The sequence below is a fragment of the Cnephaeus nilssonii genome (genome assembly GCF_951640355.1).
Source record: "Cnephaeus nilssonii genome assembly, chromosome: 18".
Lineage (NCBI taxonomy): Eukaryota > Metazoa > Chordata > Mammalia > Chiroptera > Vespertilionidae > Cnephaeus > Cnephaeus nilssonii.
Window position 1 is genome coordinate 51005837 of NC_137089.1, and position 24466 is coordinate 51030302.

The 24466-nt window shown below is 56.4% G+C and overlaps 1 protein-coding gene across 5 annotated transcripts in view; it reads left to right on the forward strand.

Annotated features, from left to right (window-relative positions):
- The window catches only part of PAG1 (phosphoprotein membrane anchor with glycosphingolipid microdomains 1), a 116515-nt gene extending 95849 nt beyond the window's left edge, over positions 1-20666 (forward strand). For 3 of the 5 annotated variants that reach the window (XM_079795891.1, XM_079795893.1, XM_079795892.1), the window contains 6 exons: positions 324-539; positions 1289-1340; positions 3838-3934; positions 6658-7238; positions 9411-9470; positions 13560-16166. In XM_079795891.1, coding sequence (XP_079652017.1) covers positions 418-539; positions 1289-1340; positions 3838-3934; positions 6658-7238; positions 9411-9470; positions 13560-13904 — 1257 coding nt within the window. In that variant the 5' untranslated portion in view covers positions 324-417 and the 3' untranslated portion in view covers positions 13905-16166. Of the gene's footprint in view, positions 1-323; positions 540-1002; positions 1202-1288; positions 1341-3837; positions 3935-6657; positions 7239-9410; positions 9471-13559; positions 16167-19186 lie in introns of those variants that run through there. The other 2 variants (XR_013814916.1, XM_079795894.1) reach the window with 2 other exon arrangements.
- The last annotated feature ends 3800 nt before the right edge of the window (positions 20667-24466 follow it).

A 24466-nucleotide genomic window follows, 5' to 3' on the forward strand; every position in this document is an offset into this window, starting at 1 on the left:
TGCCTGGGGAGTCAGAGGATCCAGCACACGTGTGCTTGCTGTGGGCACTGTGTCCTACTGCACATGAAGGCACCAAGGAATCTACCCGCCAGCGTGCCGGCGTGATCAGACACCCCACCGCACACCCGTGCAGGCGCGGACGGTCCCAGCCTGCGTGTGCAGGAGAGGAGACGAAGGCCTGGACGGAGGGGGACGGAGGGGGACGGAGGTCCCGAGCCCAGAGCACTCGCCTCCCTGACCCTGACTCTGCAAAGCCTCCCTCGGCAGGACTGGTTAGTTAGCAGGTGCTGGCGCCTCGTCACCTGAGACCTTGTTTCACACAGGTCGGTCTCTGCGACGGGCACCGCCCTCGGCCCGATGCCACCAGGTCTGGAGGACTGACCGACTCACCAGCCGGCGCCACCTCCGGCTCCCGCCATGGGGCCCTCCGGGAGCCTGCTGGGCGGACACCTGCAGGTTGTCCTGTGGGGAAGTTTGGCAGCTGCCGCCACGTTCTTCCTCATCACCTTCCTCGTCTTCCTGTGCTCCAGCTGTCACAGGTGAGAGCCGCGCCCTCCCAACAGCCTCAGAAGAGACCCAACCCTGTCATTTAAGGGTCTGGACATAGCTTCCTACCCTGGTGGCTCTGTCAAGAGAAGCAAAGCTGGACTCTCCGAGCCAGGGAGCCCCTCCTGCCTGCCCAGTGGGACCCAGGCCTGCGGGGCTGGGACAGGGTGACCAGGACCAAGTGGGCCTTTGCTCCCAGGCCTGGGCAGCCCGCCTCTGTAGTTGTTGAGTCTCCCACGAGGGGGCGCTGTTGCCTTACACACCCGTGGGAAACGCGCGCTAGAACTGATGGCTTCCTAGCCTGTCCCAGTAAAAACAACTTCTATTTTTACTCTATGGACTTTTCCACAGACTGGAGGGAAGTACACATGACTCATCCTGAGAGCATGCCCTTCCTGACCTGCCAAAAGGTGTCTTTTGTTTGATTATTTTCTGAGGCCACTGCAGTGTGAGCCTGCAAAGCCTCCACGCTGAGCGAACAGGGGAGATGTCGGGGTTCTCTTTTTTTAAGGCATCACGCGCCCAGCGTTCCAGATACGATCAGTTTCTCCTCAGCATCCTGCCTCGGTCCTCTTGTGGGGACCCTGCTGGGACTCGCCCCTTCGCCCCCTCCCGCCCCCGCCTGTCCGGCTTTGCTTCCTTGGCAGTTAAACTGGTCCTGACATTAGGATGGGAAGGGGGTGCATGTTTGATTTTAGATGGCGAGTGTGATATCACAGGGACATCTTATTTTTCATTTCAGAGAAAAGAAGCCGAGACAGTACAGTGGAGACCATGAGAACCTGATGAACGTGGTGAGCCCCAGTGCATGTGTGTGTGCGTGTGTGCACATGTGCACCCATGTGTCTACGTGTGTGTGTACTCGCATCTTCATGTGTGTCTCCATGCATGTGTGTCTCCATGCATGTGTGTCTACATGTGCATGTTTTCAAACACCAGCCGCTCATCTAAGCGTGTTCCTACAAGCTTACAATTTCCTTCCGGAAAGAACAGCCTGAGTTCCAGCTGCCGGGCGGGTCCTTCCTGCCGGTGCAGACCCACCACGGCCGGGGGCCTGTGCAAGCAGCCAGGCTGCTGGGGGGTCTGACACGGGTGCAATTGTGCGGTGCTGGGAGAGAGGTCCTGAGGGAGCCAGGGACTGCGGCAGGGATGTCTCTTTGGTGCGTCCGCCCCGCTCTAGACCCCGCAATCGTTCGCTAGGGCTGTCGTAACGAAGGACCACAAATGGGGTGGCTTCACTATCCAGTCTGCTGCCTCAGAGCTCCGGAGGCCGGAATCCGAGGAGAAGGTGTCAGCGGTTGGCTCCGAGGGGATGTCACTGGTGGCTTGCTGGCCGTCCGGGGCATTTGCGGGGCCTCCCTCATCACATGGTGCCTCCCTGCCCTGTGCGCCTGTCTGTCCAAGTCCCCCCTTTGCACAGACTCCAGTGAGACCTCCTCTTACCTGGTTTCATCTGCAATGACCCTGCTCCCAAATAGGGTCACTCCTAAGGTATCGGGGCTGGGACTCCACAGGAATTTGGGGAGGATACAGTTCACCCCCTAACAGCTGGCCACCAAGCTAACGAGGGCCTGGGGGCCCCAGCACTGCAGGCGTGGCCTGGCCTCGCTGGTGTGCGGCAGCCCTCGGTGTCTTTCGGGTCCTGACCAGCCCCGAAGGCACTCCGGACCAGCTGGGGAGGAGCCGCCTGAGCGGCCTGAGCGGCCTGGTCCTTGCAGAGAGAGAGGAGGGTTCCGTGCTCTTGACCCGCTGAGTCATTCCAGCTGCGGGGGCCGGGCCACCCTCGTGTTCGCAGAGGCCCTGCCTGAGCCCCACGCGGTGCCCACGCTGTGCCCACACGGTGCCCACGCAGAGCCCACTCCCAGTCCCGGCGTGGCCTCACCGGCAGGCAGCACACATGGAGTCAGCCTGTTGGGGAGAGGGCGTAAGGCCTGCAGGCAGCAGGCGGGCTCCGCGCTCACCGAGGCGTCTCCGGGCTCTACCACCGGCCCGGCAAACCCCCAGGCAGACACGGAGCTGCTGGGACCCTCTCCTCCAGGGAGCCCCGGTGCACCCGCTGCCATCCTGGGGTTCGCAGCACACCCCAGCCTTTGTCCCGCCCCTTCTCCGCCTCTGGTTGTCCGGCTCCCGTGGGCCTTTCTCCTGGCAGCTAGGAGTAGAGGCGGGGGGTGGGCAGAGCCCCGGGGTGGTCATTCCGCCGGGTGGATTGTTACCGGGAGGCTCCCGCCCTCACACCTGACACCTGCTCAAGCACACCTCCCTCCTGTGACACTGGCATCTGTTCGCGGTCCCGGCCACCTCACACAGTGCCCGTCCCCTGGGCACCTCCACCGCGTGGAACGCTGAGTCCCACGGGCTTGGGGACCATGACGCAGCGTGAGCGACTCGCACTCCACTGTGGTGTGGCTCCCAGTCAGAGCCGGATGTGCGAGGCCAGCGGGCCAGCTCCCGGGGCCCTCGGCACCAGTGCGCTCCAGGTGGGACCGGAGCGGGTCCAGGCGGCCTCCTGGCCCCCACAGGCCACACGTTCCGTGACGGGCAGGGGCAGACCTGAGAGCCGTGGCTCAGGCGCCACGTGAGGCCAGCGGGGTATTTGTAGAAATGCATGAACTCCCAACCTGATGACCACCCATCGCCGTTGCTCGGCCTGCCTGTTGGTCTGTGCACCTCCACAGCTGAGCCCAAAGAAAGCCTTCGCTCCCCACACCATCCTCCCCTCCCAGGGCGAGAGTGAGACTCGGGGAGGCTGCGGACCTGGCGGGGTGTGCGCAGTCTCGGAGGTTGAGGGCGTTAGCGATCATTGCCAGGCAGACTGGGGTCTCTGCCCTCAGGTGACGGCAGCGGGCGCGCTTTCCCGTGTTGTGCGTGGCTGGGCTCGCCTTCCAGAAGAACAGTGTTCATAGCCCCTGGGCCCGGGGGACGGCTGTGCGGACTCCACTGTGACGGGCAGCTGGGGCTTCTGGTCCCACCTCACCCGGAGCGAGGGGGCTGACCCCTCACGGCCCACCTGGGCCCATCTGCAGACCCGCAGGTGGGCGGGTCCCCGGACCCAGCGATGCTGGGCCAGCCCGTCCAGCAGCGTTTCCCACCAGGACGCGGGGCCAGGAGCCCCTCGCCACACGTGGCTCAGAGCACTGGACGTGTGCCGCGTATGTGAGCAACTGACGCCTATTTAATTTCCCTTCATTTAAACAAGGTAGTGGGTGGGGCTTTTGTTGATGTTTCAGTTTTTAGAAAAAGGGGGGACTCCCCTCGGCCGGGCGGTCTGACCGCGGTGCGTCTCTCTTGCAGCCTTCGGACAAGGAGGTGTTCAGCCGCTCGGTGACCAGCCTGGCCACGGACGCGCCGCTCAGCAGCGACCAGAACGGCGCGCTCACCAACGGGGACAGTAAGTCCTCACACACGCCACACAGGACCCATCCCCCGAGATCCAGGGCTGCAGAGCCGTAGCTCACAGGCTCGCTTTTTGCACCAGTTTTAGCAAAAGTCGTCTCGCAGAGATGGGAAGCTGGGCGTGCTGTGGCTGGGGCGGCACTGCTGCCTCGCTCACCCTAGCACCGGGGCAGGTGGCTGCTCCCAGCGCCCTCCTCAGCCCTCCTGCTCCCGGGAGAGCAGCGTTACCGTCAGCAGGGTCACCACAGAGCAGCAGCCGGGTGGCTGGTGGCCGCTGCGCAGGTTTCCGTAACTTAGATCCTCAGCACAGTAAGGGGCCGCGTGCTCCTCCTCCCTGCCTCTCCCTGGGCCACGTCTGTTCCCACTGTCCCGCCTGCCTCTCTCACTGGGGACCTGGTCATGTCACTGCCCGCCTACCCCAGGCTGCTCTGTCCCGCTCAGCTGGTACTTCCACTGTCCCTAGATCCACCCGTGCCCTCACCTCTTTCACGCACCTTCTCTCCCTCACAGCCCCTCCCCCACAGCCCCTCCCTCATCACCTCTCTCCCTCACAGCCCCTCCCCCATCACCCCTCTCTCTCACAGCCCCTCCCCCATCACCCCTCTCTCTCACAGCCCCTCCCCCATCACCCCTCTCTCTCACAGCCCCTCCCCCATCAACCCTCTCCCTCACAGCCCCTCCCCCATCACCCCTCTCTCTCACAGCCCCTCCCCCATCACCCCTCTCTCTCACAGCCCTTCCCCCATCACCACTCTCCCTCACAGCCCCTCCCCCATCACCCCTCTCTCTCACAGCCCCTCCCCCATCACCCCTCTCTCTCACAGCCCCTCCCCCATCACCTCTCTCTCACAGCCCCTCCCCCATCACCCCTCTCCCTCACAGCCCCTCCCCCATCACCTCTCTAACAACCCCCTCCCCCATCACCCCTCTCTTTCACAGCCCCTCCCCCATCACCTCTCTAACAACCCCCTCCCCCATCACCCCTCTCCCTCACAGCCCCTCCCCCATCACCCCTCTCTCTCACAGCCCCTCCCCCATCACCTCTCTCCCTCACAGCCCCTCCCCCATCACCTCTCTCCCTCACAGCCCCTCCCCCATCACCTCTCTAACAACCCCCTCCCCCATCACCTCTCTCCCTCACAGCCCCTCCCCCATCACCTCTCTAACAACCCCCTCCCCCATCACCTCTCTCCCTCACAGCCCCTCCCCCATCACCCCTCTCTCCCTCACAGCCCCTCCCCCATCACCCCTCTCTCCCTCACAGCCCCTCCCCCATCACCGCTCTAGCTCACAGGCTGCAGGGACTGGGACGAGGACCCTTTGGGACCTTTGTTCTGCTGCACAGGTTGGGCATTTCCCTGAGGTCTCAGGCAGTGCACTGAGGGGCTGTGTTTGAACTTGGCATCTGAGTCTCGGGCACATCTTTGGGACCACTGTCCCGCTCCTGCCTCTCGTTGACAAGAGCCCCTGTGTGCGTGTGCGTGTGCGTGTGTGCATGTGTGTGTGCACGCATGCATGCGTGCGTGCGCGTGTGTGTGTGTCTGTCTGTCTGTCTTGCGCCCCGGGTGCAGAGCGCCCAGCTCGGAGGGTGGCGGCCAGTGTGCTGGCTCACGGGCGCTCAGGACTCCCTCACCAAGGCCACACTCCAGGCCCATCCGTCCCGTGACACGGACGCCTGCCCCGGACGGCAGAACCCCGGTGACGGCGGAGCCTTTAGAACGGGGGTGGGGAGTCCAAGGGTTGGGGTCCATCCTCACTTCCCTGGCGCCCCTCAGGGATGCTTTCTAACCCCCGCGAGACGGGTGTTCTTTCCAAGATGAGCTGAGCGCTGTATTCATTCCTTCTCTCACCTAGTGTTTCAGGCGACAGCTAGCGAGGTGCCTGCCACGTGCCCGACCCTCCCTGGGCCCAGCTAGAGCACCCAGCCTCGTCAGTAAAGAAAAACAGGCTAACATTGTCTAACAGGCTAACACACACACATGCACCTGTGAAAAGGCTACACATCACATAAAGCACATGTCAAGGGAGATGGTGAAGTCACACACGATAAATACGCATGGGTGTGGGGTATGAATGCATAGGGGAGCGTGCGTTTCCACGTGCAAACCCTCACACGTGGCATTTGGGGACCTTCCCGGCTGGGTCAGTGCCGAGGGTGGGACCCTGCTGAGCGGCGGCTGGAGCGCCCCCTTCCTGGCCCGCAGCTGCTCTCCGGCACCTCCTGGCCCTCCTGGGGCCCTCCCTCCGAGGTTCCCATCCGGGTTTTCCAGGTGGAGGTGGAAATGGGGCGAGGGAAGGAGACCTGGTGTGCAGGCCGCTCTGTGACACTGGTTAGGGCGCGTTTTTGCCCCATTATTCCCATCGCTTCTGCCAAACAAGGGGGCGCCAGGAGGGCCAGGGAGAGCGGGCACCAGACCTGCCCGCTGTTGGGGCGCCCACCGTTCAGAGTGTGGCCCGTGACCATCACTGTCACCCTCGGGCACAGGGCCTCTGCCTACAGGGTCCCCCAGGGGTAACCCGGGGGTAGAGGTCCCGGAGAACCAGGTGCATAGCCCAGACACTGAACGTTGTCGGGAGGACGTGGTGAACTAAGACAGCGGACTAACAGGCGGGCGCCTGGGCCTTGCAGCCCGGAGTCGCACACCAGTAAGCACAGCCGCGATTCCCTGAGATAACAGTAATTTCGGGGCGTCTTTCTCCCCTTTCCGTCCGCTGCAGTCGCCTCGGAAGGCAGTGCCGGGACCTGCGCGCAGCATTACGAGGAGGTGCTGGCCCCGGCCTCCGACCCGCCGGACGCCCAGGACGGCTCGGGGAAGCCCAAGGGCCACCAGAGCCGGGAGCTGCCCCGGATTCCCCCCGACAGCGCGGTGGACACGCTGGCCAGCGCCGGGGGTGTGGACGGGGACCCGGGGGCGGGGGCCGAGGGGCCCTACGAGGTGCTCAAGGACAGCTCGTCCCAGGAGAACATGGTGGAGGACTGTCTGTATGAGACCGTGAAGGAGATCAAGGAGGCGGCCGCGCCCCCGGGCAAAGCCCCCGGCGGCCGGCCCAGGGCGGCCCCCGCGCCCAGGGAGCCGCGGGCGCCCCCGGCCCCGGGCAGAGCAGACTTCGCAGAGTACGCCTCGGTGGACAGGAACAAGAAGTGTCGGCAGAGTGTGGACGCAGACAGTGCTCTGGGCCCCGCCCGGGACGCGGAGGAGGAGGCCCCGCCGCCGGTGCCCGTGAAACTCCTGGATGAGAACGAGAACCTGCAGGCGCAGGACCGGAGCGCCGCCCAGGGGAGCCGCGAGACGGACAAGGTGAGCGCCTGTGGCCGCCGGGGTCGGGGCTGGGCTCCTCCTGGCCGTGTTCGGGGAGACACACACACACACACACACACACACACACACATGTGTGCGGGGCAGGGAGGGACGGGAGCTGTGTTGGTATGTCGGCCCTCTTCCCTCCAGGTGGTGAAACACCGAACATGCAAGCTCATGAAAGAGCTCTCTCCCCCAGCACCGGGCACCTTTCCTGAATGTCTCCCCGTGTTTGTGTCATGTCGAATCGGGACCACGTGTTGCTTTCTCCCTTTTGAACCCGGGAAAGAAGGAGAGAGGCCCGCTCCTGGCCACGCAGTCCGCGCCCTCTGCCTGCCGTCTCCTCCAGAGGCCAGGCGGCCTCTGTCCTCTCCGGTCCCAGTCCTCAAAGCAAGGAGCAGGCACGGGAGACCACTCCTGGCGCCGCTGGTTATGTCCGCCTCACTTTGTGCTTTTATAAAATCCCCGTAAGAGAGGTTTTGTGAAAATTTCTGAACGATGGCCCGTCCCTCCCGTTCAGCTACTCAGCAGAGCCCTGAGTGCCATGGCCGCCAGCTTCTGGCTTCTGTGGCCTGGCGTGTGAGCACGGTCCGCTGGCATGCGCCTGTTTCCGTGGGATTTCACCAGGCGTGGTCTTCCTTAGGCAGCTGGTATCTATTTACTATTTTCTACCCAGAAAAAAGCAAGCTTGCTTCGTAGGTTTTGGCAGGAAGGTCAAGTAGGGGTCAGTCTGTCAGGAGTAGCCTTTAGACCCATCTGGAGTTCATGGTCAGAGGTGAACTCTGGCTCTAAGTCATTCCTCGCAGTGTTTGCGAGGGTTAGGGTTAGGGTTAGGGGTTAGGGTTAGGGTTAGGGGTTAGGGGTTAGGGTTAGGGTTAGGGGTTAGGGGTTAGGGTTAGGGTTAGGGTTAGGGGTTAGGGTTAGGGTTAGGGTTAGGGTTACGGTTAGGGTTAGGGGTTAGGGGTTAGGGTTAGGGTTAGGGTTACGGTTAGGGTTAGGGTTAGGGGTTAGGGGTTAGGGTTAGGGTTAGGGGTTAGGGGTTAGGGTTAGGGTTAGGGTTAGGGGTTAGTGTTAGGGTTAGGGTTAGGGTTAGGGTTAAGGGTTAGGGTTAGGGTTAGGGGTTAGGGTTAGGGTTAGGGTTAGGGGTTAGGGTTAGGGTTAGGGTTAGGGTTAAGGGTTAGGGTTAGGGTTAGGGGTTAGGGTTAGGGTTAGGGGTTAGGGTTAGGGTTAGGGTTAGGGGTTAGGGTTAGGGTTAGGGGTTAAGGGTTAGGGTTAGGGGTTAGGGGTTAGGGTTAGGGGTTAGGGGTTAGGGGTTAAGGGTTAGGGTTAGGGTTAGGGTTAGGGTTTTCCACGAAACCCGCTGTCAGAGCACCCCATAAGTGATCATAGTCGTGAAATACAAACAGCCTCACGTTTGCCCTTTGCATGGTCAAAGAGAACGACACGAATGTAAAGTGTCTGTCCGTGAGGGTGGGGTTCCCGGGACCAGGGGCGCTGAGGGTCCGGTGGGACTGGAGGCTGGCTCTGGAGCCTGAGCCCGGGGAGCAGAGAGGAAGGGCCCCGGAGAGGCGGACGCTGGGAGGGGCCCGGCAGCAGCCAGCGCAGATGGGGTGGCGAGGAGTCGGGAGGGTGGAGGCTGTGGGCTGTGGTTCAGGGTACGAGGAGGTCCGGTCTGTGGGGGCTGGGACATGAGCGGTGAGGCCGTGTGGAGGAGGGCCGTGGGGGCGGGCGGGAACTGAAGGCTGTTTGTTGAAATCGGGGAGAATGTGCGTCAGACGGGACGTGTGTGCGAGGAGCCGGGAGGGCGCAGCTGCCTCTCCGCTGGCTCTGATGTCCGACGGCGCGGGAATGTTTCTGTGACGCCTGCAAACTTAGGAACTCAGAATCCAGGCGCGCCATAAAGAAACAGTGTTTTTATTATCGATTCTTCACTGATGATCAGTCCTCCACTGACACCGATTCCAATACAAAAGTGGAAGAAATGTCTGCTACTGGCTACCCAGAAACATCAGAAAATGGGCTTCTTACGTGTGTATTCCTCTGGGGCTTTGCATACTTCCCTTTATTTCCTAAAAGTCATCTGGAAGCATTCTTATAGAAAGAGGCGTCGGCACACACAGGAGGAAGCCGGGCATCGACCTCACACCACCCCCGTTTCTGTTTTTCTCACAGAGGTTCAGTGCCCTGTCGTACAAGTCCCGCGAGGAAGACCCGACTCTCACAGACGAAGAGGTGAGTGTTGTAGCTTTCTAAAGAGAGTTTATTGATTTTTAGAGAGAAAGGGAGAGGGAGAGAGAAAGAAAAAAGCATTGATCTGAGTGCATCCATCAGCTACCTCCTGCACTCCCCCTTCTGGGGATCGAGCCCACAGCCCGGGCATGTGCCGTGACCCGGAATCGAACCTCTTGGTGACAGGATGAGCCACACGGGCCAGGGGATGGGATGAGCAACCACTGCGCCACACGGGCCAGGGGAGTGTTACAGCTCTTTAGTCACCAGGAAGCCCCTGTAGTCAGACCAGAGTCCCTCCTGGGTGCACCCGTGTCGCTGACCCTTGGCGTGAGTGGTTGAGCGCTCTCCGATGTGCAGCGGGAGCTGGGTCCGGGTGCTGGCTTGGCAGTGGCTCAGGTGGAGGGACTGGCAGGTGGGTGGGCAGGTCCGCTGAGTAGAGGAGACTGAGTGGGAAAGGAGGTTCAGGAAACCCGGGGGGTGGGGAGGAAAGAGGAATGAGAGAGCAACTTAGGAACGAGAGTTTGGTCGGCATTCCGACGTGCGCCCGAGGAGGAAGGCCATCGTGGGCTGGAAAATACAGGAAATTGGAACGGGGTGGGGTGAGGAGGGGGTTGACCAGCGGGGAGACTGAGGCAGCCGCCTCGGCGAGGGGGCTGCAGGCAGAGAGCGGGGCCCTTCTGGCGTGAGTTCCGGGCCGGCTGCGCCAGCAGTGCCGCCAACAAGGGCAGCTCGCAGGTTCTCCCCGCTCCGGCGAGGAAGCGCTGGTTGAAGGTGCAGGGAGCGTGAGTGGTAACGGCCAGCTCGCCTGGCTCAGAGCTGGGCGGCTGCCCTTGGACCGGCGCAGGGAGTTCCGTCTGCATGTGGAGGTGGTGGCGAGCGCAGGCAGCGCCTCCTGAGCGGTCTGCGTGAGGATGGGGCCGTAGCACTGCGGCCCGGGGACTGGAGCAGAGGCTTGCCCAGGGTGATGCCGCCACGCTCAGGGCCCTCCCCGGGGAGGCACCTGCCATCTGGCCACCTGGTTGCACAAGCCTCACCTGGGGGTCATCCTTGATACCTTCTCCTCATCGTCCTCAGATGCAGCCAATAGCCACGTCCCTCCATTCCTCAAACGGTTTCTTTCGTGTCCCGCCTCCGCCCCACAGCCCCCTCCTGCCTGGGCGGGCGGTCCCTGGCCTCCCTCCAGCATCCCCCACCCTGTGCCAGAGCCCCCCTTTGGTACAAGAGAATAGAATGTAGAAGAGACCTGGAAGCGAATCCTAGTAAAATAAACCAAGACCATGTGAAATTTTAAATTATGAGAACATAATCTACAGACTGAGTAATGAAAATGCAAGATTTTAAAGAGAAAAATTGCAAAGCTAGATACATTTTAAAGAGAAAAAAAAAATCAAAGCTAAGGCCTCGAAGAGAAACCGGTATGCAAAATAGAAACCATAGTCACAGAAGGCAGATATTCAAGAGGAATATTAGGAGACGTGAGAAACTCTTACAAGGAAGTTCACAGTGACCCTCTGCATGCTCTGCTCCTGTCCAGGGATGATATCAGGTTGCAAGTTAGTGGAGGAGCCTGTGATTGGTTAGAAGAGTTTCTTCCCGGGGAAGGACCTGGAGGAGAGGAGCAGGGCTGGAGGGGAGGGGCCGGTGTCGCCTTTACAGCGCAGGCTACGCTGTGTCTGTCCTGTGTGACCCCTGAAGATGAAGGTGAGCTTGCTGGCCCCCCATCACCGGCACCCACGACTTACTCCTTTATAAGCTGTCCACATTCCGGCTGGGACTACTTTCTGGATGAAAAGTTCCATGTGTTTGCAGTCACTATGAAAAGCAGACGATTTACTAGTATTCATTCTTCCTAAACTCAAAGAAATTGTGTCTTCATTCTGAGAGTCCTTTTTCCATTAGACCCTCTAAGGTGAGAATGTTCGGTGAACAGTCGTCAGAATAGTCAGACCACCCAAGACTGCTCCTGTGCCTAAACCTTCGGGTCGTCCAGGCCTGTGGGGCTGTCCTCAGCAGATGACCAGGCAGGACGTGGCCGTCCCGGAGGCCCGCAGCCAGCGGAGTCCCCCCCCCCCCCCCCCCGCCTGCCGCGGGGCCCTGTGGAGGCGGCAGAGCCCTCGGCACACGCAGGCCGAGCGCCTGTCAGGAATCAGGAAGCATGTTCCTTATTCCTGGGTGTTTGGATAAATCAGTCACGGGGCCAAGGAAGAATCTGTATTTCCAACCACAATTTTTAACAACAAAATAATAGCCCAGACCGTCTCTTAATCTGTACATCTGCGCTCCCATCACCAATGCAAACTAAGTCGCTCTCACTGTGGGAGCCTCTGTGGGGACGTTAGGGACACTGAGCAGCTTGGAGGACAGCCCGATCCTCACATAGGAAAGAGTTCCCATCACTGATTACCTCCAACTCCGTTCCTCGGTTAGCTGGTTGGAAATGAGAATGAATTTCTCACTGAAGTTTCTGTGAGCGTTTGCTTAGCCAGCAGCACGTGGTGAAACCCAAAGGAATGGGCCAGACTCTTACACACACGTGTGTGCGCTGCCCAGCAGAGCCCAGGACCCGACTCCGGCCACGCTGGGCAGGCCAGGCGAACCAGGCCCACTTCCTGGCTCTCACACTTAGGGCGACAGGCCGGCCGGCCCCAGGTCTCTGCCTCCGTGGTTCTGGGGACAGAAGTTGCCTTTCTTGTAAATTTCTGGATCCTGCGGCTGCTGGTTCAGTGCCCACAGAGTGAGAACCACTCGTCTCATGCGTGCTTCCTGCCTTTTTTGTAAAGCAGTAGAGCCCCTTTTCAGCTGAGAGAACCTTCCGATGTAGAAAGACGGCGTCCCTCCAGGGGCCTCGGGCTGCCCGCCACAGACCATGAGAGCCGGGTCTTCATGGGCTTGTGCCGACATGGCTGGTCTGCCTGAAGATAGTCTGTGTAATTGTTCTCTAGCAATGCGTGCCAGACACTGAAGAACCCACTTCTGGGCATTTGTCTGAAGGAAGTAAAATCACTGTCTCAGGAGGCACCTGCACCCACATGACCTGCAGCGCTGGTCACACAGCCGAGACCTGGGAGCAACCTCAGTGTCAATCTATAGACGAATGGACAAGAAAATGTGGATTTCATATACATGTCAAGTGTCCAAGTGGAATATCCAAGTAGGCATACACAGTGGATATTATCTACACTAATAAAAGAGAAATATGCAAATTGACCATACCTCAGTGAAGCCCATCAGCCAATCAGGAGTGAGTATGCAAATTAACCCAACAAAGATGGTGGGTTAATTTGCATACACAGGTGTGGAGCTGCCAGGCAGGGTGGGACACCTGCTATGAGGGGGAGGGCAGGGGGTGGAGGGAGCTACAGGAGCGGTGCTCCGGCTGGGAGCGAAGACTGCAGGCTCCCGGGTGGCCGGGAGCGAAGCCAGGGGAAGGAAGGCCTATTCTTGCACAAATCTTCATGCAACACGCCTCTAGTTCAGCCATAAAAGAAGGAAGTCCTGCCAGTTGTGACCTTGAGGGCATCTGCCAACTGGAGTTACCAGACAGGGAAAGGCAAATATTTTATGTTCTCAAATACATGTGGCATCTAAGAAAGCTGACCTCATAGAAATAGAGTGGGCTGGTGGTGGCCAGGGGCTGGAGAGATGGGAAGTGGGGAGATGTTGGTGAAAGGCTACACACTTCCGACTGACTGCAAGATGAACAAGTGCTGGGAGGCGGTGCCCAGCCTGGGACGCTGTGTCTGTCCTCCTGTGTGTTCTGTGCTCAGAACTGTTCAGAGAATAGAGCTTAAATATTACCACCACACCCAGAAAATGGTGACATGTAGTGGAGGTATTCTCTAACCTTATTGTGGCAATCATTTCACAACATAGATGTGTATCAGATTGCCGGGTCGTATCCCTTAACCTGACACACGTTGTATGTCGGTTACATCTCAATGAGCTGGGGGTGGGAATCTGATCCGGGCTCTCCACACTGGTTCTTAAAGGGACACACACACTGGGTGCTCAGTCTCCAGTTTGTCACTAAACGGGGGAGGGGCGGTCCGGCTTGAAGGGCTTCTATTTGACTGGCCCTCTGTCTTCTAGATCTCGGCCATGTACTCATCTGTCAATAAACCTGGGCAGTCGCTCAAAGTGCCCGAGTCCAGCGACACCTGCAGCCCAGGAGCTGCCCGGAGGTCCCCGTCGTCCTGCAATGACCTCTACGCGACCGTCAAAGACTTCGAGCAGCCTCCCAGCGGCGCGGGCACACTGGGCCCGGCCGCGAGGCCCCGGGAGCCCGAGCCCGACTACGAGGCCATCCAGGCTCTGAGCAGAGAGGACGAGAAGGCCCCCCTGGAGACCAGCGGCCTGCGCGGCCCCCTCCCGAAGGAGAACGACTACGAGAGCATCGGGGACTTGCAGCAGTGCCGGGACGTCACCAGGCTCTAGCAGCCCCGGCCGCGGATCGGGACAGGCGACCAGGCGCTGTCCCCTCCGCCTCACGTGCTGCTTCCCTGGCCGAGGGCAGTGAAGACTCCAGGACGGAACAGGAAGGCGCACACCTGGCTGCGCCCGGTGCACCCGCCTGCCAGGCACGGCCACACCCAGCACAAGGCCCCCTGTTCCCACACCCTCGACGGGTCCCAGCGTCAGGGGATACGCCGTTCGGAAGAACCAGGTTCCCTTCTGCTCTTGTGGCGTCTGCTCTGGTCCCCTTGATATCTCCCCCTTTCTACTGGCTCCTTCCAAGGAAACCGCCCACAGGGCTCGGCCTTTGCCTTCAATGCAGGTGTTTTCAGGTGGTGTTTTCAGATCTGTGGTCACCGCTACCGACGATCACCCAGCGTCTTCTGGGGACGCCCTCGAGGGTCTTGGGTCTCCGTGCCTTCTGACCCGGGCACGCCACGTCAGCAGCTTCTCCCAAAGGACTTGAAGTCACTTTTAGATGCTTTATTTTATTTTTCTAGCCAAAATGTCCCCCCTACCCCCCCGCACCCCCCAGTGTTTGAAACTTCAGAACCTTTGCAGTACTTGCGGTGAATGCTGTGGTACTTCCACACTTGTTGGAGCCCGGAGCCCCTTCCTCCGCACACGGCTGGATGCCGGGACGCCGCCTGGCAGGGCTGTGGACTTGACCGTGGGTCTCTGAGGATCTGTGCGGCCACACCAGCTGCGCTGGGCCTTACGTTCACGGCCACCCTAAGGTAATCTAGCTGAGATTAAAATGTAAACATTTATTTTTGTTATCTAAATTTATAAGATGTTTTATGTTTAATGCCTAATTTCTAGAAAGTGTCAGAAAAAAATGTATATTAACTATTTTGATTTTATGTACAATGATTTATACTCTCATTTTGAAAAATCACCACAAAGCACATAAGCTAGGTACTTACTGTCGTCATTATCGTTTTTCTAGCTAAGTATTTAAACCATTGAAGGTTTTTAAAGACTCAGACTTTTCAAATGGTACTTGGAGCCCTTGGTCAAAATCATCTAGCTCTCGCAGAAATCAGTGGGATAACCAGAAATGGTCGTTTTCGGTGGTTTGTGATGGGAACTGTGTAAAAATTTGAGATGGTGAAACGGGGACGAAGAACAAAGCCTGACTGAGGGCGCCTGGGCCGCTTCCGCAGGGCTGCTCCGCGGCGGGCCCGGGGAAGGCGGCGTGGTGAGCTGTCACCGGGGAGCAGTGTCTGCCGGATTCTCTCCCCTTCACTTTACAAAGCTCGGTGTTTGCAGTAACTCGGGTCGAGAGATCAGCCTGGTTTGAAGGTAACCGTCCCTGTAGAGGTTATGAGGCCAACTGTGGGACTTGCTCCCTTTTCATTCTAAAAGGAACCAGGGTGGGCCGGGCACAGCGACGGGGTGGCTGTGCAGCGGCCGCGGGCACCTGGGCGGGCTCGTCACTGGTGTGTCGTCACTGCTTACACCTTACAGTTCAGGATTTCATAAATCCCATCACTCTTACTGTACTTGTTGCAAAATCTGTGCTACAGTCTTTGAATCGGACAAAAGCCATGACTTCTTTCAAAAGGGTTTTCATATTTAAAGGCTACAGTTTAAATGTATGAAAGGTAATCCTCAAAAAAAATTTGCTGTATCGTTAAAATTCAACTTTGGCATCCATATTAGGCATTGCATTACAATAACTTGGGTTATGTTAAAATTATACAAAAAGATAAAAATAATTTTTAGGAAAACCTTTTCATCTCCTAAATCAGAATTATAAACTTATCTTGCCTAAAAATAGGATCTTTGTCTTTGTTCAGATATTTGTTACATTTAAAATAATTTTTCCGCTGCTTTGACTGTTTCTCAGATACAGTGAGCAGAAAGTGTCACCTGTTTGATGTGAAACGTTTGGGTCCGTGTTGTAGGTGTGTCCACATGCCGTGTCCCCTGCCCGCCCCACATCGCACTGTTCTAGCACACTCTGGAAGTTGCTGCTCTCCAGCAACTTACTGATTTATTTGCTCTCAAAATCCAAGAGTTCATTTGACTTGAGAGCTAGTTAGCAATAGGTAGTCAACACAAAGAAATAAAACGAAACCTCTGTTTCTCATAGTGGGTTTTCATTTTTTAATTGGAGCATTTACTAACTTTAACCAGTAACAAACCATATATATGTGAGATATATATCTATATCTATATATACATATGAGATCTATATCTATATCTATGTGTATATATATATATATATATATATATATACCTACATATAGATATAGATATAGATCTCATATATATGTTCTGGTGCTTAATTAATCAGGATACATCCTATTATCCTATTTAGTGTTTTGAATGTTTATTTTACTATTGTGAAGACTATCATCATAGAAGCAGGACAGAAACAATTCCCCAATAGCTTTCACTTGATAACAGTAGGAAAACCTTCTCAAGTTGCCCTCATTTAATTTTTCTAATGAATGAATGCAGATTTTAAATCAAGTCCATAGTTCCTCCAGCTGTACAGCAGTGGTACTCTAAGTAGTTCTATTGTCCACGTGACTCAGACAGGGGCTGGAGAAGAGATTTGGCCCAAAGCTCCAGGAGCCAGGACGGGCACCGCGAGGGGGCCCGCAGGTCGCAGGGCAGCGCCGCTCCGGGGGACCATTTCCTGCACTTTGCTCAGAAACCGCAGGATCCGCAGGCGCAGTGCAGGAGCTGTGGGAGGCGACTGCTCTGAGCTGACGGCCGCTGGAACCCCAGCTTCGGTGCAAGACTGCACCAGGACTCTGTAAAGGAGTCGGCGACAGCTCTCAGTGCTTCTGTGTCAACGTGACTCTGCAGGCCCCGGGGTGCCAGGCCCAGATGGGGCCCGGCCAGCTTCGGCGGGAAGCCATGGGTACGGTGGTAACTTCCCGCAAGTCCTGGCAAGCTCACTGCGCTGTGTGATCGGGCAGCGTTAACGTGTCACGTGTGCTGTTGATAAGCGATCGATGTGAAAATGGGAACCTGTGTCTGTGATGTCACATGCGGCTGCATTCACAGCGGCTGCATTCACAGCGGCATGGACCTCCCTGGGCCTGCGGCGGCGTCTTCCGCTCTGTGTTGTACCTTTTCTTCGCTAGGCTGTTTCTGACCAAGGCGCTGGGCAGGTGTTCACACTTAGAAAGCGTTTGACGAAGAGATCAGTCCAGAAACCACGATAAAAACCATGATGGAGTCTTCATCCGGAATCACCAAAGGAAACACTGAAACCATGGCCCCGGAGAGAAGGGATATTCCCACTGCTCTCTGTTTACATCCCGTCTCCGTATTTAAAAGGATTTCGTTGGTTTTCCAGGCTTTTCTTTCATTTAACCAGGAAATGGTAGTTCAGACTCCTCGTCATGCCAGATGAAATGACAAATGCAATTTTTGTTAAAAAGGCCATTTTTTCAAATCTTTTAATTTGGTGATCATTTATCTTAATGAGTTAGATTACTTCCCCCCCCCCCCCCCCACTCACCACTTACATATACATGGCTATTTTTTTTTTTTTTTTGATGTATTGGGCTCTGCATCTCTCAGATCACCTTGTGTACTGGATTATAAAGGCTGGTAATTGTTATTCCTCAGACTTCTGTATGTTAAAGCGGCAACAGTAAATTTTTTGATGTTACCTTTTAAATAATTGTGTGGTATTGATATGCCTCCTGTGTTCAGGAGAATTTTGAAATATAGCTGAACAAATAGGAATTTGCATTTCACTGTTCATGCATTTTTTTCCTCATAAAAATAGTTTCCCAAAAAGTGACTTAGTGTCTGTTAGGTGGCCCGATGGGTTTCATAATCCTCCTCTTACTCAACAGGTGTCTGCCGTGGTCAAATTGTTCAATTCACAAATGAGTGGGGAAGCTATTTTCAATACTGGGAATTTTTAAACCTTAGTTTTAGTTCAGAAATACCTGGGATTGGCTTCCACAGCTTGTAATGTTCCCGGTCCTGACCAGTTTAAAGATGGCGGGCAGGAAGGCACTGTTCTTCCCGTCTCCCGGGCTCCTCCTGCACAGGTGACCTTCTGTCACTTTGCACAACACGACCCTGAGCCTCTTTCCACCCCTCCCAGTCCGCGGCTGCTGGAAGGACGCCCTATGGCGCCCATCTTCTCCAACACCAGCCATGGCCCCTGCCTCCCCAGAGCCGGCCCCTCCCAGGTGAGCAGACAGCCCCAGCTCAGTTTCCGGCCCCGCAGGCTGCCAGGTGACGCCCAGATGCACCTGGGGAAGCAGATGCCGGTGGTCTTGCTTGCCCGCATCTCTCTTGAGCATGGTTGGCACTGAGGGGCCACGGAGAGGAACCTTTGCAGTTCTCTTGTGAACTTGAACTCGCAAATGCAGACACACGCTCCCCTGACCGTGCTCTCCTGGTGAGCTCGGCCCCCACAATGCACTGGGACAGGCCTGTCTCCCGGGGTTCCCGTGAAGGTCGAGCTCTGTGGTGGACCAGTAGGTTCCTGTAAGGTGGGACGCTGGCTATTTTAAGGGGAAAAACCCGCTTTTGTAAGGAGTAATCATTTTTAAAAACAAACTGAGTGTACCCTGTGTGTTTTGTCAGTTCTACCCAGTTTGAGCTCCCTTCCCGTCCCAGCATCACACTGGAGTTCCCGGCCATTTCCAGGCAAACTGGCATTGCCTGGCTCAGGCCAAGCCCAGGTGAATGGTGACACGGGGGCTGAGGGTCTGGACACCTAAGATCCACCACCTTTAGTTTGGATAGTTTTGTTTAGTGTTGATTTTTTGAAGTCCACTCTAAGTGAACTTAACACCGTAGTTAATTATCCAAATGGATAATCAGGAGTGCAATTTTCCCCAAATTAACAGAACAGATAGCTGCTCGTTCTCGTTATATATTTACCTTTAAAAGCCCACCACTGTACCAGTTCAGCACCCTGACTAAGACAAGGTGAAAAGAGACCAGCCCTGGCCCCTGGGGTCTGCGCTCCGACTGCCCGGTCACAATGTCTGCTTTTGTTTGTTGTGTTTTTGTTTTTTTAATTTTATTTTATTGTTTAAAGTATTACATATATCTCCTTTTTTTCCCCCATTGACCTTCCCGCAGCCTCCCCTACCCCTGACACATGCCCTCATCCCACCCCCCAGTGTCTTGTGTCCATTGGTTGTGCTTATATGCATGCATACAAGTCCTTCGGTTGTTTGTTGTTTTTTAACTCAACAAGTTAGAAACCGTGAGTTTAAAACAAACTCTTTTCTCTTTCTTGAGCTTAAAGAACATTTTTTTTACTTCAGGTCCTCACAGAGGTGGGGGAGGCTGACCCCAGGCGGAGTCTGCCTGAGGACTTTGGACATTCCTGGACAAGTCTGTATGTGTTCGGACGAGCCTGCCGCACTGCAGGCGCCGCAGCGCGCGCACCGTTACAGCCCGTTTGCACACGCTCCTCCTGCTCCGCTCCCGCAGCGCCCAGGCCCGGGGTGGGGCTGCTGCAGGGCTTGTCGCTCGGCGAGGAGCAGGGAGAACGGCAGGAAAGCCGAGCTGTGTGAACATCAACAAGCATTTGAGAGAGTTTGTCTGACTTTGACATTTTTTTCTAATTTTTTTTTTTCTGAGTCGCAACCACATCCTTGCTTCTGGGGGTGGGCAGGGCAAGGGTCAGAAGTAAAAACTGAACTGACACGGCCAAGGCTGCCTGCCCAACCCCCCTTGGTGTTTCTGTGTCTGGACAGTGCATTATCCCGACTCCCTGTCCACCACGGAGTCCCTTACGGAGGGAGCCATAGCAAGTAGAGAGGAGAGGCAGCTCAAAGACTTCATTATTGTGTCGGTATTTTCTTCTTTATCAACTCAGGAATCAGCCTGGCTTGTGGGTAGCATAATATGGCTAATTAAACTACACCGTGTAGGTCACTGGACACAGTCTTTCAACGGTTTCATTTAGAGGCTTCTGACTGCTTTAGCTGGGAAGAGAAGCCCCTCCTAACGGGGAAACTAACCTCACAAAAGACTTCCATAAACTCTTTCTAGAAGAGTGTACATCAGTCAGCGGCTACCCCCAGAGCATGTGTTTCTTGTCGATGGTATTCCAACAATTTTTATGGGAGAAAAAAATGCACATTTTTATTTCCTGGAAAAGTGAATCGGGGTGTTGAATTAAATTCTCAGAGGGCATCATTGAAAGGGAAGCATTGGCTTTGGAGATGAGCTCTTGGCTCTATGGTTCCTGTTCCAGCATCGACTTTACTGTGTGACCTTGAACAAATGAATTAACTTCTCTGTGCCTCCGTTTCTCCATGTACAAAATGGAGATAATGATACCAACCACTGCCTACCTCATAGGGATGTTATGGGGACAGATGGGACAATCTGGAGGAACACCAATGCTTTGAACTCTGGAAGAAGGTGCTACAGGAATTGACGTTGTATTGTTTTTACTGACCCAAGTATTCTGTTTAGGGCTTAAACAATAGCAATACTGTTAGTCATGTTGGGAGTGAGTGTCAGTTTCATGCATATTCACAGCTCTCTTCTGGGCCAGGCCTGGCCATCCAGCCAATCACGGTACCTGAGGACTGAGTGTTGTTTGTTTCCTGTGTTTCTGCCCGTAGTGTTTTATTCTGAACGTTCCCCAGAAGCTGGGGTTAACTCCTAATACCTTATTGTTTACATGTAATGGACCTTATGCGAGCTGTGTATCAAGAATAATTACAGGTAAATAGCAGGTACATTGTAATTAAGGCACTTATCAAATTGCCTTTGTTCTTTTTGTTTCAATAAAGGTCAGTTTTATATAAAAAGCTTGTTAAAACTCATTTGGTCTTTGAGAAGATCAAGGGTGGCTCATGTAGCCCAGCCAGCACGGCTCAGTGGTTGAGCCACGCACGACCTGTGAACCAGGAGGTCCCGGTTCGATTCCCAGTCAGGGCTTGATCCCCAGCTTGGGACGTGCAGGAGGCAGCCAATCAATGATTCTCTCTCATCGTTGATGTTTCTCTCTCTCCCTTTCCCTTCCTCTCTAAAATCAATAAAATATATATATATATATTTTTAAGTGGCTCATTTATATGCCCGTAGTGTATAACCCGGGTCTGGAATTTCAGCCACCAACTCGCCACCATGCCAGGAGGATGTGCCGGTGGCCGGGCCGTGCCGGGCGTGCGGGCGGGGCTCCCACACTCCGCAGAGAAGGCGCTGAGCTGGAGGCCAGCTCCGGAGCCTGAGCAGCTGCTGGGCTGCCCTGTGCTGTGTCCACGCAGGAAGTGAGGGGTCACCGTGCAGACCCCACCGGGCCTCTTGGGACCGCCAGGCCATGGCACCTTGGCCTCAAGCCCCTGCTTCCTTTTCCACCGTGGGGCCAGTTTCCACACAAACTTTCCCCAGCTGATGGTCCCAGCTCCACACTGTTCAAGGCTCAGAAAACGTGAGTTGGGTTTGGCGGGCCTGATCCGTTTAATTCCGGTGCATTCTTTCTTCCCACCGGCTGCAAATCAGGAGGAGAAGTGAACTCTGCAATTATACTAAATTGGAAAACTGGTGTTTCCACGGAAACACGACTAACCTGACGTGAGCCAAATCAGGCTCCTTGGACGTGGAGGGTCGCCCCAAAGTGCAGCGTCTCGCCCACTGACTTAGCTCCCTTCGCCCGCCCGTGGGCGAGGGACGGTGCGCTGTGATCAGCCTCCACAGTGGCGTGGCGAGACAGTGGGTCCTGGGTGGACGCGGTGACGTGGAGAGAGCCCAGGAGCCAACAGGAAGGAAGAACACCCGGAATGAAACGGATCAGGCCAGCAAAACCAATTCACATCTTCTAAATTGAGGTAAAAATAATTTTTCTCACTAAAAATATATCCCTTACTCTCTCCTCTTACTCATCCTCATTAATTACTGGGAAGCTTTTAAAAATGAAGTCTTTTCGGTTCTGAGATTTTTGTTGTCCATTGCAATGACTGTTAGTGTTTTGTGTTGTTTTTTTAAATAGTTTTTAATCCCTGGATGCCTCTCACTTCTTTCCTTTCATAACTGCTTGGATCCAGTGACTTCCTCATGCTGACCATCTACATCTTGGTACAAAGATTTCTATCCCTTGGCACCGGGGGTCCCACAGCGCCCTGGACCACGGCAGCCAGTGCATCCTGGGCCCGGCCTTACCGCGCTTCCTAAACCACGTGTCCCCTCACACGTGGGGGCCTCCGCTGAGGCCAGGCCTCGCTGAAGTTCACAGCAGACGCCGCCACGTGGAGTGGAACGCCCACGGCTGCCCAGGGCCTCCGCCTCCTGTCTCAGCGCCGCAGCGTTCTCTTCCCTCCAACCACGACCCACACCCCGTCTTTCCAGTTCCCCCGCAGTCACTCCCGCCAGCCCTCAGGAAGGTAACCGTCCACTGACGGGCAGTCAGAACCGAGCCCCGCATGTCGGGAGCTGCAGGCTCCACCCGACCGCTTCTCCGGACACTGGCCTCCCAGGGTCCGCACGCGAGCGCCCGTGAAATCCGTGCTCCACTCCCACCGAGTCCAGGCCCTTCCCTGACGCTGTGTGGGCACATCAATGGGCTTCTAGGTCTGAGAGAGCCTGCCCTCGGGGCTGCCCCTCTGCAGCAAAGAGAGGCCGGCAGGGCCGCGGCTTGGAGCCTGCCCGGTTCCTTCTCTTAGTCGCATGGCTGCGCGTCTCCTTCCGTTTGCAAAGCTCCACATCAAAGTGAGCCATTTAACCAGCCCCCCCACCCCCAGGCTGATCCCTGTTCCTTAAGTGGAAAACCCAGCGCCCCCCCCCCCCCCCCCGTGGCCCTAGAGTAGATGTCTGCGTAAATCAGGGCGGTGCAGCCGCTTCTCTGGGTCCGGGCCCAGGCGCTCCACTCCCCACCCACAGCAGGGAGCCGGGAGCGCTGGGTGCCGGCATCCTCATTCACTCCCCGGCAGTACTGGCCACCAAGCCAAGGACCCTCCTCCCTCTGAAACCGCTGGGAGAGCAGTTTTCCACTCAGCCTTCGTGTGCCGGGGCTGATGAGGGAAGGTTCCCACCAACCAGCTCAGTCCAGAGTCTGGGTTACCCCACCTGCCCCCACAAAATCCGTCATGCTCCATGAGCAGAAGGTCCACCTAATCCATCCGCCTCCGTGCAGGTGCCCCCTGGGGCCGGGAGAGTTTCCTGAGGCTGGTCAGTGAGGCGCCGGGTCTGTGGTGCAGGCAGGGCCTGGGGAGGGGGCTTGCTTTGGTGTCAAAGGCAGAACTCAGATCCCAGTGTCACTTACCCACCGCGCAGCCTTTGTCAGGTCAAGAGAACTCTGTCTCCCTCCGCCTACTCACCTGAAAAAGTGGGACCAAGGATTACACGAAATAACATACAGGAAAGTGCCCAACTTCTAAGCCACCTCCCCCCGCAACACCCTCAGTTCTCTTTGTTCCTTTCGTCAGAGACCCCGAACCTTCTCACGGGAACAGAAAAGATGCCGGTTCATCACCATCATGACTCTTCTGAAGTCTTTCTCCCCCTTCCCCTGGCCAGGCCCTACACAAGTGCTGGCACATGCACACACGCACACACATACTTACATAATGCATGCTTACATGCACATACACACATGTATACACGCACAGATACACACTTGTGCGCACATGCACACATGCATGCACAAATCTAAATACACACACTTGCATGCACATGCACACGCACACGCATACATGCACACATCCGCACTTGAACACAAGCACGCGCACACCTGACATTGACTCCTTCCCTAGGGCGGGGCCACCAGCCGCTCACCAGCACTAACGGCAGTCCTCAACGGGACCCCACGAGGGGTTGCCTGCTCACTTCAAGGTCTGGCTCAGGTTCCCACAAACACCTGCCCACTGCGCCCTGCTGGGACCTGCAGGCCGAGGCGGGGCCACGCAGACACCACATGGAGGCACTTCCTGTCCGGCTGGAATTGGCTCCTTGTTTCGCTTGAAGAGATGTCTTCCGCTGTCTCCCCTCACGGTGCTGTGGCTGCACTCCGGGCTCTCCATTCCGCTCCGAGCGAGCTCACTTCCCACGAGCGACAGGGGTGAGAGGAGCCCCTTCTCCCAGGGCCCCGGCAGGAGCGTTCGGGGTGACCTACACACCATGGACGTTACTCACCCTGAAGGCAGCAGGTTCTTACATGCGGGGCCCAGGAGAGGCACAGCCCTGGAAGCAGGGCAGGGCGTGCTGGCCCGGGCGGGGGAGCAGCAGGGAGGTGAGGCTCTGTGGGGACGAAGTCTCTGTCTGGAGAATGAAAAGGTGCTGGGGATGGATGGCAAGGATGGTTGCACACTCGTGCATGTACCAAATGAACCTGAATTGTTCCCTTAAACATGGCTGAAATGGTAAATTTTAGGGTATATTTTACCACCTGGAAACCAATCTCAAAAAGAGTCCTGATGCCCAGGTCCAACCTCTGCAGGTTCCGACTGAGTTGGGTTGGGTGTGGTCTGGACACTGAGAGTTTGTTTAACTCCCCAGATGACAAGGTGGCTTTGTAGGAACCACAGAAACCAAGGATCTTCAGGGACCCCTGGAGCCCCAGCCAAGAGGAAGCCCCTCAAACGTGGGTGATC